At 41.6% G+C, this 17,754-nt stretch overlaps 2 protein-coding genes across 5 annotated transcripts in view; one reads left to right on the plus strand and one right to left on the minus strand.

Annotated features, from left to right (window-relative positions):
* Nucleotides 1–17,754, plus strand: part of NT5DC3 (5'-nucleotidase domain containing 3) — a 189,637-nt gene that overhangs the window by 84,452 nt on the left and 87,431 nt on the right. The gene's annotated exons all lie outside the window — the stretch shown is intronic.
* The window catches only part of STAB2 (stabilin 2), an 88,686-nt gene that overhangs the window by 58,382 nt on the left and 12,550 nt on the right, over nt 1–17,754 (minus strand). Inside the window, exons 6-18 of the mRNA XM_068402420.1 lie at nt 15,938–16,033; nt 15,508–15,633; nt 13,344–13,540; nt 12,176–12,309; nt 8,713–8,846; nt 6,852–6,934; nt 6,043–6,192; nt 4,618–4,761; nt 3,768–3,830; nt 3,556–3,675; nt 2,985–3,038; nt 1,719–1,799; nt 595–747 (exon numbers count right to left, since the gene is read on the minus strand). Coding sequence (XP_068258521.1) covers nt 595–747; nt 1,719–1,799; nt 2,985–3,038; nt 3,556–3,675; nt 3,768–3,830; nt 4,618–4,761; nt 6,043–6,192; nt 6,852–6,934; nt 8,713–8,846; nt 12,176–12,309; nt 13,344–13,540; nt 15,508–15,633; nt 15,938–16,033 — 1,535 coding nt within the window. The remainder of the gene's footprint in view (nt 1–594; nt 748–1,718; nt 1,800–2,984; nt 3,039–3,555; nt 3,676–3,767; nt 3,831–4,617; nt 4,762–6,042; nt 6,193–6,851; nt 6,935–8,712; nt 8,847–12,175; nt 12,310–13,343; nt 13,541–15,507; nt 15,634–15,937; nt 16,034–17,754) is intronic.

The raw sequence follows: 17,754 nt of genomic DNA on the forward strand, positions 1-17,754 counted from the left end.
TAATGGCCTGCACTGTGTTACCAAACTGAACTATCTATTTTGAAATCCACCCTTTAAAATACGAAACAGTTTTGTAATTCCTAACTTGAAGAAAACTGGAAAAAAGCAGGCCAGGGGAAATTGTGGCTTCTGAAAATAGCATATTTCTAATATATTAATATAAAATTAATTATTTTGTTAATATTTTAATTTGCTGGCTCCTTTCCCTGCATATTTAGTAGAAATGAAAATCCTGATCTGAAGGAAGGAACACATGCTTCCTTCCCTGGGAACTTGGCACTGCTTACCATATACTTGTATGCACAGGCGGGATTCAGGAACTGGAGGAAAACTGGAGAGACAACATATTTAAAAGGACTAGTAGCAGAACTAGGTGCGTTGAAGTGGTATAGGATTTGCTCATATAAGTTCCCTGTTTGCAAATTATTTGTATCTGTGCAGTACTGCTAACCAGGTGGCCGTATGTCAGTGATATAGCAATTTCCAAAAATACCTCCCCTCTTTATGGACAATGTCAGAGAAAGCAGTAAAGAGGAAGCTGGAGCGCGTTATATGGAGCAGTTAAGAGCTATTGGTTTGTCGTGATTCTCTTACCATAGCGACTTGACTTCTTGTCTCGTCACACCGATGTGGTAGAATTGGAACAATTGTGGGTGGGATAAGGACTCCTGCAAGAGTATAAATGCGACCATTTTTTGCAACAATATCTGTTTCTTCCATTTCTTCTCCACTCACCAAGACCTGTCCCTATGAAACAATAAATTATTATTAATAATAACATTTTAATTGCTTCTCAATTTCTGATAATTTAATTTCAAGGATTTCTAGTCATACTTCTTTTTAATCATTATCTATTTTTTATTATGCTCGTTTTATGCAAGCAGCATGAATATGTTGTGCATTTTCTTGGACATTGGTCTACAACACGGTGCCTAAAGTTTTCCTCTTAATCTGCACTGTTAACCTGTGGAACTGGTGACTAAAATACTGGCCAAAATGGGAAGACTACTGATGACTTCAGGCACTGATTTCAGTGGGCATAAGCATGCTTTGGTCCTCTCTCTGACAAAGGCAGGGGGGAAGTGAGAGAGAATCTGTGATCTATCCAAATTCACAGGAGGGAAAACAAAAATATTCTTTCTGCATTTGCTTATGCAACTCCTCTGCCTTTACAAGAATTTTCATAGATGCATCTCTTCTCTAGAACGTTCATATTTGGCTAAAATATGCAAATAACAGAAGAGAGTTCAACATATCAGATAAGTTTGGCTTAGCAAAAGTACTGACAAATTAACACCTTTAAAAAAGTGTTCACTGGGTTCATCAGGATCAGAGACTGTAGTACTAAAGGAAATGAAAGAATATCTGTGTGCACTGAGAAGTGTTTAAAATAACCAAAATATGCAACAGAATTATTTAAAATAATTTAAATAGGTTTTTTTTTTAACTAGGCAGAGCATAAATGAGGATCATTTCTGGACTGAGGCTGATCATAAGAGAAAAGAAACTGCAGACTGTCCTTATATACCAGTCATTTGCTCTACATCCTTTATAATACTAATTTCTAACAGTAGGTGGGAATGGCAAGTTGAAAATTTCTGCCTCATTATAAAGTCCTCTGCTAATATCCCCCTCCTCCCTTTTTTATTCCCCCTGCATGCAAACAGTTGCCTAGATCAGAGTGAGCTGTTCACAGGTGGAAGCCGCCTTTGACTTACAGTGCTGGTCCTGTTAAAGTGAATGAACTGCTTCGCCATACTTCTGATGTGCTCTATTGAGACGAGGCTGGCAACCTCCAGCTGAAATGAATATAAATTGATTGAAAGAAAAGTATTATCATTATTCTTTTCAAATACAGATGGATTTCATAAGAAAGACTACCTTTCTCTTTCGGGTGAGCCAACGACCCTGTCAGCTTTTCTCTAGCTACGTGGGCAGCCTCGCGTTGACTAACCTGCTTGTGTAAGGAAGTTAGACTGATTAAATTTTGATTGAGCTTGCTGGTTGCTGCATCTGGAGAGCCTTGTCACCCAAAGGATATTAATTTTTCTCCTAATTATAGCAATCAGTCTAAGTAAAGTTATCGCCTCTCCCTAAAACTAGCCCTGTTTGCATCCTTAGACCATTGCGGAAGCAGCAGTGCTGATATTCTGTGAAGGGACTCGTGGATCTCATGCCCCTGCTCCCTGTGATCCCAGTCTGTGCTGGGAGTGACCTCTGGCTTGCACACTGCGAGTGGGGCCTTTTGCTAAGGATACGAGCACATCCTTCCTTCCCTGCAGCAGGGCCTGGGGTAGGGATGAGCTTCAGTCTCCTCTAGCCTTAGTTCCTCCTGGTGTTACTGGGTTCTGCTCTTTGTTTCCAGTAGAAAAAGGAGGAAAAAACAGGGGGCGGGCTTAGAGGATGACAAAACCACCTCTCTCTGATAAACAGAAGACGAATCTTAGCCAAATTGGCTCAGAGAGTGCTTTATTTCGATAGCAACAAGTGCTTTTCCTGCTACTCTTTCCTGCAGCCCTGCCAAGCTGACAGTAGCCCCTGACAGCGGTTCTTGCTCCACAGCAGGCTAAGGTAGTGGGTCTCAGATTCAGGACATCAATATACATGTATATATATTTTATTTCTTTTCGCCCACTTGGGCTAAGTCCCCACCACCAAAAGGTATATTCTAAAGTGGAAAAAGTTACTTGCATTTAACACGTTAGTGTGACACAACATAGTTCTAATTTGCCATGGTTTAAGGACTACCCCATGCCTCCTACCAGGATTTTATTTTGATTAGTGACACTGAGGTGAAAGGTTTGTGTTCTCTGTTAGTGACCTTTATGTGACTGCCCTTACTAAAGGCAGAGGCATAGCTGTCCTTTGCAGCCTTGCTGTGCAGCACTGAGTGGAGGTTGTTGTTGGAAAACCTCTGCCTTCAGAGTGGCAAAGGGTTTGAAAATGCTCTTACACTCCTGGGTCTGTAAAGCAACCATACTCACCTCAGTGTTGGAGACAATGTGGTATCGGACCAGCTCCAGCAGCTTCCATGAACCCTGCCAAAGTAGAAAAGAGGCTGTTTTAGCCCCAAATGAATCACACAAACCCAACCTGGCCTGTGAGAGGACATGGGGATGAGAACGACGTCACCAGCTGGTGCACCAGAAACCTCTGGGTCAGTGGTGGTGCTCAGCTCATGGCATGCAACCCACTCTGTGGCATCTGCTCCCTCGGTCTGTCCCTGCTAAGGGTGACACCTCCTCCCAGAAGAGGGTTTGGAGCTTTGCCATGTGGCTGTCTGGGCTGTGGTGGCAGGGCAAGAGCAAGGGAGAGAGGACCTGGTGTGGGGTATTGGTGTCACTGCATAGGATGGGAGATCCCAAATCCCATTCCTCTCTAGGTGTTACTTTGATCTTTAATAGTTAGAGATGGCTTAAGCCTTGATCACAGGAGCTTAGTTTAGATGAACACTAAACTAGATGAACACGGGAAAATGATGTATGTATGCATCTACTATGTATCTACATATATATGTACTATCTAAGAAATATTTGCATTATAGAAAGAGTATACCTCTACAGAAAGCAGGTAATCCAGAGACTCAGCTTTCATACTACTCAGAGCCTCATTACTTGGAACAAAGACTGTGTAAGGTCTGTTGTCCTGCTGTAAATCCATTCCCAGGCCAGTTTTCTGTTTTGGTTTAAAAATAGAAGTGAAATTACATATTAATATAGAAGAATATCTGAAAATAGCTTTATGGAATTGCTTGTCTGGATCCTTACCTCTATCAAAGATGTAAATTGGCTGTATCTTCCATTATCTTGAAGTACTGTCATTATGGCTTCCTGAAACAAGATGAAAGTAAGGTTTATTTTATTAGGGAACATGGAATAAATACCAATTCTTATAAGACACTTTTTGAATTACTGTGTGAGTCTCAGTTATTACAGATTGAATACATTTGGCTTTCCTTATTGTTTGGGTGGCTGGTGGTGTCTGGAAATGGCTGAGATGATAGCACTCTTGTCCTGGTGCTATATTGGCTTATAGTTAATCTGTCATTGTCCTGAAATAGGAATACTGCATAGTCACAGAACATACGAACAGTGTGTGTATGGGGAAAGTGTTATTATCTCTTCATTCCCAATGAGAAATAAAATATTTGCAAAAACACCATATAAGAAGTGACTTCTCAGGGAAGTACGCTAAGTGGGGCACCAAAATCCAAAAGCATGCAAAATTATCATTTTTTATCGTTTTAGCCTTTTGGGGTGAGGGATTGCTGCTTTGAATACACGTCTCGCCCAGTATCTGTCCAGATGCCCCTCCTTTTAGTATGTTGTTCTACAATTCAGTGAGATGCACTGATTGTGACTGCCAGTTTCCCAAAGAACAGCTCAAATGCAGTGAGTACAACCAAATCCTCCATGGACCAGCTTGGCAGAAGAGCAAATGTCTGTTTGCTGTGGAAACTGCGTCATTATCTTTTACTTTGAATGTTGCTTCTCTGAGTTGATGCACAATGGCTCAGTAGAGTTTGTCTAGCTGCTGTCGGTCATTCTTTGCATTCAATTAATGTGAAACTATTTTAAAAGAAAGTCTGACATTGCACATATATAGTTTACGGCTCACCTCTTTGCTGCTTTCAAATGTTGGCTCCACGTTGTCCATGGCTTTGTCAATGATGTGCAAAATCCCATTGGAAGCAATAATATTTCCCTGCAAAAGTTTTCCTTTCCTCCTTCCTCCTTGGATTCTAACTCTTAATTGATTATCCTGAAAGAAGCCAGGCAATGAGTAATGAGCCCTTTATTGTGGAATGACAACAGAGAGAGTAGAAGTGTTGAATAAAGTCTAACACCCCCTTTCATTGCCAACACCTGGACTGTTTAATCTAGGGAGCCTAGAGGTTACTTCCAATGCTTATCAAGGAAATGGAAAAAATTCCTTTGACTTTGGATCAGGACCATGTTATTTTGTTCCAGGACAGCAAAGTTCAGAAGAAAAGCAAGGACAGGCCCTGTGGGGAGAGCAGTGTCCTTAAAAGGGCACTGATGAGTGCTAGTAATAGAAGTCTGTGAGGAAATGATTTAAAGTATTATTGTACTGAAAGGGTCAACTCCCGTAATCTTAAGGGACTATAACCCATTTCCTTATATTATATGTATATTTAAAACAACAAAACGTTGCTGATTCTGCACTGTACCGAAGCCTGCAGGAAATTAACAGGCCTCAGACAGCAATGACATTTTCCTGTTACAAATGAAGTGCGTACTCATTAAAGAAATAAAATAGATCTCTTTTCTCAGATGCTACTGTTCTACTAAAAAAATATGAGAAGTACTTAATTTCAGCCTTCACATAGGCTCAAGTCAGTAACAGACATTTAATGGACCAAGAGCAATAATTCTAGATTATAAAATCTAGTATATCAGCTGTAGAGAACACACTTTTTTAAACTTTGGGATCAGACTGCCCTGATGTTTTCTGACATCAAATAAGATGAGCTGGTGATGAACTTTACATGTTTTTCATGATGAATTGCCATGTGCATTTTATTTAGGCTGAAGACTTCTATTTGCTGCGTCATTCAAAGGATGCTGATGCTCAGTGGGAGGTGGGATCTGCAGCGCAGTCAGTGCTTGCTCTCTGTGAGCAGTATGCACAGGTTTCCGTCATAAGCTCCTGCCTTTTCCCTCCCCATACCCCCTCTTACTTCAGCTAGGGTCTCTTAATGCGCTCCCCACCACCCAGATTTAAGATGACTTTAATTTTAGCAAACATTTTTAGAGCGGTCTGTGTTAGATCACTATGTCACTCAGTGGTGATGCATCTCTAAACGTAATTTTTGTTTTCACTGATTTTAGTGGAAACTTTGATGCCAGTGAGGTTTCAAGTTTCACTTGAACACCTTGTAATGCATGGCCACAGATGTGGTATTTTGTAATCCAACAGCTCTCTGCAACCTGATGTCTTGCTGTGGAAAGACCTTTCATACTCCTTGTTCAGTGAACAGAGAGTAGTGTTCTTGCTGAGGTAGGCTGGAAGGCCACTTACCTTTTCTCCCTTTGATATCTCTCCTGACTTGCCAGTCAAAGTATATATTACATTAGTATTATTCAAGCTACTGGTATTGAGTTGACCGGCAATTACATGGAGTTTCACAAAGTACTGTGCTTTCTGTTTATTATTCAGAAGATCTTTTATCTAGAAGAGCAGAAGAACAGAGATTTATTTCAATACAGGCTTCAAAGAAAAAAACCCCAAACTTCATGGTGAATGCTTATTTCCCTCCAGTTGTTACATTCTGAAATTATATGTTTTCTTCCAAAGTGAGGTGATAGGTCTGCACAAAATGGAGGCCTCTCTTGGTTTCAGTTCAGGTCAGATCACACCCTTATGTCCCTGCATGAGCAGCAGGTGCCTCCAGAGTTGTCCTGACTTCAGTGGAAGGTAATGGATGCTGACCACTTGCGTATCAGGCCGCTTTTTTTTATTTTAAACTAAAACCGTAATTTTTTAATCGCCCTTACATAAAAGGTGACCTGTAGGCCTCCCTGCTGAAAATTCAGATCTTAATTCAGCCCCTGTCTCAACTAAGTGAAAAACCCTTGAGCATATGCATGTCAGATAATCCAAAATTTACTTGAGGCATAACTGCGTTCTACCCTGACTTGACAACTTATTTTGCTTTTCTTTCAAGCAGGAAAAAGACAATCCCTGGCCCTTAGATTTAAATGTATCCAGAAGTGTACCAAATCAAGAAGTTCTTCTGAATGTGTTGAATCAAAACACTTTTAACACAGATTAGATTTCTGAAGGAGCTAAATCCCCCCAATTTAAAACCCTCTCTGTTGTTTACTTACATTTATACCTTTGAGCCCCTTGTTTGTCGGTACAAGCACCGTAAATGGTCCCAGAGTACTCAGTGGCCATTCATAGACATTTTCTTATAAGGAGAGAGGGGGGAAAAAAAAAAGTTTAAATGTGTATTGAAAAGCTCATTGCAGGAAGGGACTGTGTACTATCTGCCAGGTATGTAAGGGCAGAATAAGAAAGAATGCTGTCTGTGATTATTAAATGTTAAGTTAAGATTCTAAAATCCAAGTTGTTGTAAGATGAGAGGCAGATGGGATGTGAAATCCAGGTGCTGCTGCATATTTGACACAGGATGAGGCAAAACATTCAGAATGCATCTGGCATGTAGACCAGGGTGATGGACATGAAAACAGCATTTCTTTGGAGTTGTATCTTTACAGGAAGATGGCCTCCTGCTTTAAATCAGTTCAGTCTTCATGGGGAGAGGGATATGCTGTTGATAACCTGCTGGTAGTGCAAATATCAGCAAGCACATAGCTGGTAATAAAAGCTGATGTGCTGAAAGTTAATTAAAGTTCATTTGCTACCCAGATGGTATTTCTGTTTCCAAGACAGCAGTCTGAGACCACTGATTCTGCAGCTAAAGGTATCAAATATTTCTAATATTCAGCTCTTTTTCCAGAGGCTTAAAATAAGAACTAAAAAAAGTCGTTATAGGTATGTCGTACCAGAGAATATGTCTCAAAATTAATATGCTGTTTTACAAAACAAGGTGGACTATTCTGCTGTATATTCTCAGCTTTTTAAAGACATTAATGTGGAGTGAATGTATTGTAAGATAACCTGGGGGGTTAATGTGTCTTTGTAGCTTCTGGCTAGTAAATCAAATGGCACATTTATGTTGAAAACTTAACCAAAGAACATAAAATCTGGATTGTTGTTAACAAATGGTGGTGCCCAGCATGCCAGGCACTTTTCATATGCATAAGGAGAAACGCACAGAGAAACTGCAACTGAGCTCTCAGTGCTGAGGCAATGGATTTCGGTCTTCAGTGCTGAATGTGAAGGTCACTGCCAGGCTTTGTCCATTCTATTCAGGCTGTAAAGATCTTTATTTTAAATGTGGGGCTCAGTGAACAGGACTGAGCAAATTATATTAAACAGGAGGAAATATTTCATATTTACAAATTTAACTTGAAGATCCAGCTCAATTCTAGCAGTGTTTGTTCACAGCTCACATTTGTGGCATCGTAACAGGAGATGATGATGACAGTTATGCTGTTCTCTTCATGAGGTGGCTGCAATGACTGTGAAAGGGTGGGAGTTGTGAGCCCTGACAGGGGCTCCACCTCACCTCTGCAGTTAATTTGGAAACCTGGAGACCCCCCAGCTGTGGCCAGGGTGCTCTGGTGGGGGGTCCTGAGGGTGATGGAGACCATGGATGGGATAAGTCTCTTCACCTTGCCTCTCTTCTCTTTCCTGGTGAAAGCAATGCCAGTGCTGATGGCTGGGGACTGGGAAGAGGGATCCAGCTGGGAATTCTGAGGTTTTTAGTGGACTTCTGTGTGTTGTTCTAGATGAAATCTCAATTATCCAAATCAATGTGGGCAGGGGGGGAGAGGGGGTGGGATGATCCCACTTATCCAACTATAGGGCAAAACCCACTGGTGATATCAAATGATGTGTGAGGGGTTGCAGGAATGTGTTTGGCACCTCTGCTTGGAAATTCTTGCAGATTGCATGGCATGCTGAGCCAAGGCTGCTTTAGGTAGTCGGAGGGAGTCTGTGGTGAATAGCATGTGCTCTGTGTCATGCCTTTAGCAGCACCTTCCTGCAGCTGGGGGTGTTGGGGGAAGACAGATCAACCCACTCAGCAGGAGCTGACTCTGCTTCCATATGGTCACTTACCCATGAGTGATAAGGCAAATGTCAGCTTGCCTTGCCACCGTCCTCCCACTTCAGCGTTCAGGTCTTGGAGGCGCTCCATGATGTTTCCGTAGCACACAAACCCGTTTCCCACAGAGCCCCCCTGGCACGTACACCTGTGAAGGGATTGTAATTTTAGTTGTGCGCTAATGCCCTGTGGTGTCAGCAAGGCTCTCGCTAAACCTGCTCTAGGTGTTACCTATTGCTTCTCTGAATGCATTTTCAGGAAGCACCAATGCATTTTAGTTTAATCTTTGCTTCTGTATGCTGTCAAGTATGTCAGTGTGTAGGGCAGCCTGATGGCTGCTTGCCTGATGTGATGTCCTTCTGTCAGCCGGGCCAGGAGGCAGTGGTGTCTCTCTTGCAGAACCTCTTTGAATAGGGTCTATGCGATGCCCCTGGATGCAGTGCAGCCTCTGGTCCCCAAATGTGGTTGTTGGAGCCCAGAAAGCCACTGAGCCTGCCTGCCTGTGGGCAAGGAGAGGCTATGGCATGAATGTGTGGGGTACCACCCTTGTGGTGGGGAGTCGGCTGTGTGAAGCTCACACTCACTACATGGGACTCAGTGGGATTAATGGTCATTATGTATGAAAGGGGTGATGGCATCTTATCAGTCCTTGTGATGGCTGTATGGGACTGGAAGAAAAAAGCAGGCAGGGGTGTTAGTCCCTTCAACAAAGCAAAGTGGTTGTTTGTTACGTTGCCCTTTATGTAACACAATCATTTTGGGCCACAATACTGGAACTTTAACACTATCTTTTTTTTTTTCGTGAAGCTGCTGAAGCACAAAATCTCTTGCTTTTTCAAATGTATACTTCATGCTTCTGCTGTCTCTGCACTGGAAATAACATCTCAGTTGTAACACACTGGCTGTCCCCTGGGGACTCCAGCCTGTGAGAGGTGTTAGTGATGTATGGTTGACTCGGTCCTACATATGTCCAAAGCAGGCTCAGGTTGTGGTGCCCATGAGAGTGACAGGCAATGCCTTGAGGTGGGCTCAATGTCCTCACTGCCTTGGGATGGGCTGCATATGAAGTAGCGTGTTGCAGCCAGGGCAAAATCTAATGGAAATTTATGGAAGAACAACCCCAAGTGTCAGTCTGACATTTTCTGTCCTATGAGGGAGGGAACACACCTCATGAAAACTGAATCTTGTGGCTGTGAAAGACCTCAGCGTCGCAAGAGAAGTGGGGAAGAAACTGTTGGTTGTCAATGTGATCGACAGGTGCTTGCTATTAAGTGCTGACAGGTACAAAAGGTTATGAGTTTCAAAGAGCAACTAGGACTTGCATGTGCCTTGACCTTTTGTCAGCCTGACTATTCACCTGGAGAGGTGGTTAGTGCTTCCTAAAAAATCTGGACTCTTCAAGCCCGCCTCAATGTGAGGGGCCATTGATGCCTACTGGTTTTGCCAATCTCAGCTCTTTCTGTTGCGCTCTTTAGAAAATCAGGCCCTGCGTGGCTGCTCCTGGGAGACTGGCTGATCGTGTCAGCTCAGTCATTTCCTTCAGTGCTAAAATTAAAGGAGGCACTTGTCAACATGTAGCACGCACAGAAAGAAACCTTAACTATGTTTAGGAGGCTAAAGAACTATATGGTATGTGTTGCCAAACATTGGCTTTTAATAGTGTCTTTCCTAATTAAGTCTACAGTATGTTCAGTATTCATATAAGCCCTATCCATAATGATTCATCTCTCTGGATATTTTTTCTAAAGGCATAATTAGACAAGGAACATTACTCCACACAAGCAAAAGATGTTCTTTATATAACTAATGACCTAATCATTTGCATGTGCTGGTTGTTCCAAACACACATCTGACGTTCACACCCCACAGTAGTATCAACCTGATGCCAAATCATCTCCTGTTACCCATGTACGGTCTCTACCATAGCTGTTTCCCCGATGATAGCAATCTTATTTGAAAATCCCTGTAGTCCCTGCAGTCTGGGGGGCTGCATATAGACTCAGAGGGGTGCTGGGATTTTGGCCAAGAGGCTCAAGCTTTGCCTCCTTCTGGTCCTGGGTAAAAATAAAAGTCTAAAAGCATCTTAAATTTTTAGGATGCGACTCTGTTGGTGAGCCCACTTCTTTTTAAAAGGATCTCTTGTGGAGCCCGGATGAAGGGTTTAGGGCTGGGAGAGAGGAGCAACTTCTTCTTGGGGGCTGACACCTTTCTTCTAATGGGGTAAATATTGCTATATTGATGTACATAGCCCCCGTTCACTTCTGAGCAGAGAAGAAAAAACCTGAGGCTTCAAAGGAGCTGAGGAATAGTTTAGTAGAAAAAAGAAACTACCCTTGAAATATTGCACAAATCAGATCAAGGTTTCAAAATAAATCTCTATCTTTTTCAGTAAATGGTCATAAGGAAGCAGATGATTAAACATAGTAATTGTTTTTGCTATCATTTCCAAGGGCACAGTGAACTGCAGAAATACCTATGTAGTTTGAAATTTCTTTTCTGAGGTCGATATGGCTTATAAATGAGTGGGCATCCAGTAACACGCAAGTAACAAGCAAGATCTGGCAATAAGAATAGTCTCCAGAGTGATCGCTTTCTGTCCATATCTATAGATGATAAATAATTTGTTCCCAATTTACAGCTAATGGCCTGTCTTGTCTTTCACATTCAAACTCGTTGCTCCTGAAAACTACCATTTCAGGAACATCTCTAAACCCAGTACTAGCCGTCACTGGGCTATAGAAACATGTAATCCAGATTCTTTGGTTTAAGATATCTTTGTTAAGTTTAGTGTTAAAACTGACTTTCCTCCTAACATCTGTATAGCAAGTTTCTGTACAGGAAAACAAACTCTGCCAGAGGTTTTGCGGTTTCCCACGTGCTTGACTAGAGGCTTTGAGGAAATCTGCCAAGGTTGGTGTTGCTTTCACAGCATGGGGGTCAGATTCCCCAGTTTAGTATACTAAAAAGAGCCAGGGCACCAGCACTGTCCTGTGATAATTAATGCTGATCAATTTTTAGCATGCTGCCTGGCATGTTTCTGGCCCACACCAAGTAGCATTTTCGTAGGCAGTGCCCAGGCACAGTTGAAGCACAGTGATAGCATGTGCCAAGGACCACTGCCAAGAGGCAATTACTCTGTTTTGGAAGAAGAAGAGACTTTAGCTGTGAGCCAGACCATGCTGCTTGCCCTGAGGAATAGAAAAGAGGTCTTGGTCCTTTTTATTTACTAGTGTAGAAATGACCTCTGAGAGCTATAAAAATAAAACCTAACAGGTACTAGCAACTGGACTGATGAAATCAAACACTATGCTAATTGGTTGACCCTAACCCCATTAAATCTTGTAATATGTCCTTGACAAAGAAACCAGTAACGATAACTTCAGGAGGTGTTCATCCACTGGATTTGTTTTAGCAGCCTGTTTACTAGGGGAACGAGGGAGAAACAGGGTGAAAGCTTTAATGAGCAAAAAGACTCACCTAATCTGTCCTGGTGCAACCATTGAGCATTTAGCTTTTTTATGGCAGGTGTTGTTTGTTTCACAGATGTCCATCATGCTGCATCCTTTCCCAGGTACAAAATTTGTATAATGCTCCTTGCATTCACAGTGGGACTAAATCAGAAGGATGGGAGAAGGGAGAGAAAAATTAGACATGCACAAATTGTGGATTTCAGCATACTTTCTGGAACTAGGGTTTAAAGGCAGTGAGCTTCCAAAGCCTTAGTTAATCAGCTGGTGAGTTCAGATGCAAGTATAAAGCTTATCCATATTTATACAACTCCCTTCTAGGTTTTATCCACTCCAGACAACTACTGACTCTCAGATAAATTTCCTTCAGATAAAGCCCTTTAGGTTCACTTCCGTGACCAGAGAACATTTAAAATCCCACAGACCTCTGCCTCCCAAAATGAATGCCAAAGCATACTATTAACGAGTGAGGTGTATCATCACTGCTGTTGTACACACCAGCCTGTGTGTGCCAGCTCCATGCAGCTCACTGAGACACCCCGGAGAGGAGCAACTTATATGACTATGAACTGCAGGATGACCCTGGATGACTGAGTCCCTTTTTGGCTTTTCAGGGTGTCCAGGCAAAACAGGCATAGTCTTCTGAAGTTTCACTTTCTTGGTGGTGGGAGTTTTACACATGGAAATCTGAGCCAGTTCACCACAGCATGAATAGTATGCAGCCTCTATTCAGTGCCTTTTGTCAGTTGTCCTCAAAGACCCAAATTACTTCTTTCCTAAATACACTAAGTTTAGGCATGTATCTGTGGTATCTGTGTAAGGAGCCTACTGATCCTACAAGTCCCCTGTTTATTTACAAGCACCCAAATTAACTGGGAGAAGCTTCATTTAAGTGCCTCCATTTTGGGGAGGCAAATCTGAGCCAAAATATTCTGGAAAAAAGAACACTATTGCCATTCCCATTTTCAGAGGGGGAAACATAATATACATACATTGAGAAGGGAGGTAAAAGGAGGTAAACTCCTGGTCAATGGCAAGGCTTATGCCCAAGCTAAGAGTAGAGCTTGGTCTCGCTGAGGCCTCTTACCGTACCCCCATGGCTTCTTTTTGGAGAAAAAGCATTATTTCTTCTTAGCAGTTGACATACGAAACGTCTGAGGCACCCATTCAACACTAACCTTTCCTGGACCATCATATATGCAAATGGTGGACTGTGCAGGGCAATTCCCATATGTTGCTTGGCAAGGGTCTACGGGTAAGCAGACTTGACCGTCCCCTCTGTAACCTTCTTGACAGGTACATTCGTGCTGATTTGGTCCAAGGTAAATGCAGTCAGCATTAGGATTGCAGACCTTTTCGGAGCATGGGTTGATAGCTTGTGAAAAAAGAAGTGAAGTAAATGAATTATTGCCTGCAGTTCTCAAATTGAAGACAAGAATTTGCCAGAGCACCTCCATGCCAAACAAAGCCCGAGTAGACTAAACTTCTCATAACAGCCAACTCTGAAGTATCGTGGCGACATGAAGACAGAAGGGAGGAATGTGTTTATACTAACGTAGCAACCAATGGTTTGCTTTTGAACAGAAATGATCTCTTAACTTGGCAAATTGAGTTATAAACAGATTAAAACATGTAATGTGCTCATTAAAATATCACAACTATTTCCCTGTTCTCTGGTGGATTTTAACCAGAGAAGGTCAGGTAGGTGATATGAGGTCCGTACAAGCTTTAAGCATGTGTTAGATCAGTTGGAAAATATTTCTCAATACAATAGGCCTTTGCTGTTTTCTTTCCGGTAATTAAACAATAGAATGTCATCTGTTCAGCTATACGGAAAACTGGACAGCAAGTACTTTAGTAGTGTCTTCCATACTGCTGTAGTTTCAGGACTGGAAGCTCACTAGTTGTTTCTATGAGCCCTTTTTTTCAAGGCCATGGCATTATTTGCCCTTGTTCATGCTTGGAGAGCATCTTCTCACACCTTTGTGTCCAGTTTAGTATATGGTCAATCACACATTGTGGCTAGAAGGTGGCAGGCCCCAGACTCACCTAAAAGGTGGTGCTGCTTGCTGTCTTCCCCTCTTCTCCTCCCTTTCTTCTCTCTCAGCTGGAACTGAGAGAGTTGGCAATGCTCAGCTTTGCTCTTTCAAGCCTTCTCTTCTGTTCCAGTGTGAAATCACACACCATACACACATTCATGTGCTCAAATTGATCTAAGTAATGCCACCTCCAAGCTGAGTCTGGGGCAGCCACTGCTATCCTCGCTTACATGCTTAGCTGCACTGGAGCTGCTCGTACTCTGCTTCCCAGCCAGTCAAATGTAAAAGACACTGGCTTAAGCCACAAGTGACCCCAGTATCTAAAGGCACTGTGACAGAGGAGTAACATCCACGCAGACTGCATCAATGCAAAAAAACAAGACAGGTAGGGATACTAGCATCTTCCTTCTCTGCTGATTTCTGCAATTTCTTTGTCTCTTGCTTGTCTGTGCTGCGTACTAGAAGAACCTCACATTCCCTGAAAAGTGACTTTCTGATGTCTTGCTGTTGGATGCTGTTCAAGTCTACTCAGAGGGGACTACACCATAGTTAGGACCAAGAGTTTTGAATTATTGTGTAAATATTCCCAGAGAGGATATTGTATTTCTGTCCTGATCCTAGCCAACATTTACTAAATAGTGCTTGCAGCATCAGATACAACAATTTTCTTCATTGCAATTGGTCTAGAAGGAAGAACTGGTGCTGTAAGATGTAAGTAGAAACTCTTGTAATACAGTTAATTTGAGCATTCAATGGCAAGTTGAGCAGTCTATAAAGACAACTGTAAGGTAGACTTTTACCTCTGAGATGCTGTTACCTTTGTTTCATAAAAAATAGGAAAGCTAAAATGAGTTTGTCTGTAGAGTTTATACTTACTGATGAAGCTGAGCTGCCACATGACGGCTATTCAATAAATATAAGCCCTCAGTTGATGTTGCTGATTTTTATTGAAGGAAACTATGAGGTTGAACTTTAGCAAGTACAGTGATGTAGTAGAAGTAGATTTGTAAGCACTGATGACCCAGTTTCCACACTACACGTTTCAAGGGGGTTTGCTAGACTTCGGTTGCATGGACTGAAGCTTGTTAACAGTTGGACTGATGTCCTTCTAGAGCACATTTTAGAGTTTAGTTGCATCCAGAAGGAATCTAGTTTGTGCACCTGAAACTGTTTTGGGTTATGAACCCAAGAACAATTAAGTCAAGACAATGGTGAGATTTGCTTCAAAAGTGCACTCAGTATATGAACTATAATACTAATGATGTTGTATCCAAACAACTCAGTGGACATGAAAATTACTCACGTTCACAGTGTGTACCGTCCCCGTGGTAGTTGGGCAGACATGTGCATTGCAGTTGTCTTCCATCCTCACCTGAGGCAGTACATCTGGAGTTTGCAGGGCACTGCAAGGCCTTGCATTCAGGTATTGCTGACAGACAAAGGATGACAGGTTAAACTGTGTCTGCACGCTGTGCCAGGAGATCTTGCGTCCTGCAGTATACCAGTTCAAAGTATGTCTGATCTAGGAACCATCAATCCCATTGCTCTTGTCATTATTCTGGTGATTGAAGTGGTGATGATGGTTATGGGAGCTCACACACAGGGTTTGAGATTTGGTATATGTTTGGTTGCTCTAGAGTGACTAACCTGAGAATAATTTTACGTTCGTCCTCGCCGATTCTAACTGTATCAGAGCTGTTGAATATATCTTATATAGAAAGGAATCTACTTACGCTGATCACAGCTGAGTCCTTTGTATCCAGACAAGCAAGTGCATCTTCCATCCCCTGTAATTCCACTGTTACATATTCCATGAATGCAGTTGCAAACTATAGGGAGACATGGATTGTCTTTACTGAAGAATAGTGGTGTTTGGAAAGACATCGTTAGTGGTTACTCATAGCAAACAGTGTCCTGGCCAACAACTGTTAAATATTACAAAGTGTGATTTTTCAAAACCAAGCTTTCACCTGAGTTCCTGAATTTATAGGCTGCCATTAATGAGAAGATCAATACTCACAGTTGCATACATCAGTAAATAACACACTGATTTTTGCAGGCTGGTAATAGCCCAAGGGCCTGAAAATCTTCATGACACATACTATAAACACCAAACTGACCAGTTGCTAATGCCGTAAAACTTGTAAAATTTGACATACAGTCTTGAGCCAAAATTGAATATAACAGGTAACATAGGCCATTTTTACAAAGGCCATTTTTACAACTGATAGAAAATTGCTCATTTTTGCTTCTATTCTGTTTTCCTCTCTCTCAAACACCTCCGGAAGAGATGAGTTTTGTGACTTTTCCCACCTCCCCCTTAAACAGAATTTATTTAATTAAAAGGATAATTACACACTGTGTAGGTCTCAGGCTTTTTTCTGGTCCTGTTCCTATATTCTGGCATTTCTGGTTATAAGCCTTGTGAAAATATGCGCACAAGACTCTGTATTCAGAGTCCAGGCAAGTATGAGACCCCTTTATAAATGGTTTTTGAAGCCTTATGTATGCTTAAAAAGCTTCATAGTTACAACTGTTTAAGTTATGATTATGATGCTTTTTAAAAAGGCCCTCTACAGTTACACTTGGCAAAGCCTCTAAGATGTACAGTTATATTAGTGACTTCATGTTTAAACTGCAGTGATGTAGTGTATCCTTTTCCCTTTACAAACATATCCTGTGTTCATGTGAATAACCGACACTAATTAATTAGTAATATTCTACCTATGTTAGTAGTCCTAATACAAAAACCAGGAATGGCTAAGGTATTGCTGAAAAGCAGTTAGTCACAAATGCGCAATATTTATAGGTGCTTAGAAAACTTGGAGGAGCTCAAATATCTGAAAGCTGAAGTGTAAAATGCTGCTTAAATTAATATGCAGTTGAATCCTTCAGTAGCTTCTTGGAAAATAATCGCATTTACGATATTGAATTAATTCAAGTACCCTATTTTCATGAAAATGTTGGTTCAGTTACATTTCTGTGTATCAACACTGGCATCCAGTGGACAGCTGATGGAAAAAGGGCCTTTGAGTCAGCAGTGGTGTAGGATTAGTGTAGAAAGGCCAATACAGATCACTCAAAGTGAGGCCACTCATGACTCTTTTTAGAAGTAATTTTATGTAGATCTTGAGGAACAAAAAGAGTTTTACCAAGAGGTAAACAATCGTTACCACTTAAGAAAGAGATGTTTCTTAATTTTTTTTTTTTAGGCAGTTTTCTGATATGTCTGTTTAATGCTCACAGGGGTCAGGAAGGTAACTAAGATATTAGAAATCATTAAGAAACAGGCAAAACTGTAAAATATTATACAAATATATACACTTGTGATACATATACATTTTAAATAGTGCACATAGCTCTGATCCCTCCCTCAATGTTCCACTTCTCCTGATAGAAGTATGGCCAGCCAAAGGATCTACCAGCCAAAAACCAAAACTAAACCAAATTCATCCTTTTTCACACTTTTGACTAAATTATGGAGCTCCTTGGCACAGAATATTTTGGAGAGCAAAAGCAGAATTGGACCCAGAGGCAAGGTAGATAATTT

The sequence above is a fragment of the Nyctibius grandis genome, chromosome 5 (genome assembly GCF_013368605.1).
Source record: "Nyctibius grandis isolate bNycGra1 chromosome 5, bNycGra1.pri, whole genome shotgun sequence".
NCBI classification, from domain to species: domain Eukaryota; kingdom Metazoa; phylum Chordata; class Aves; order Nyctibiiformes; family Nyctibiidae; genus Nyctibius; species Nyctibius grandis.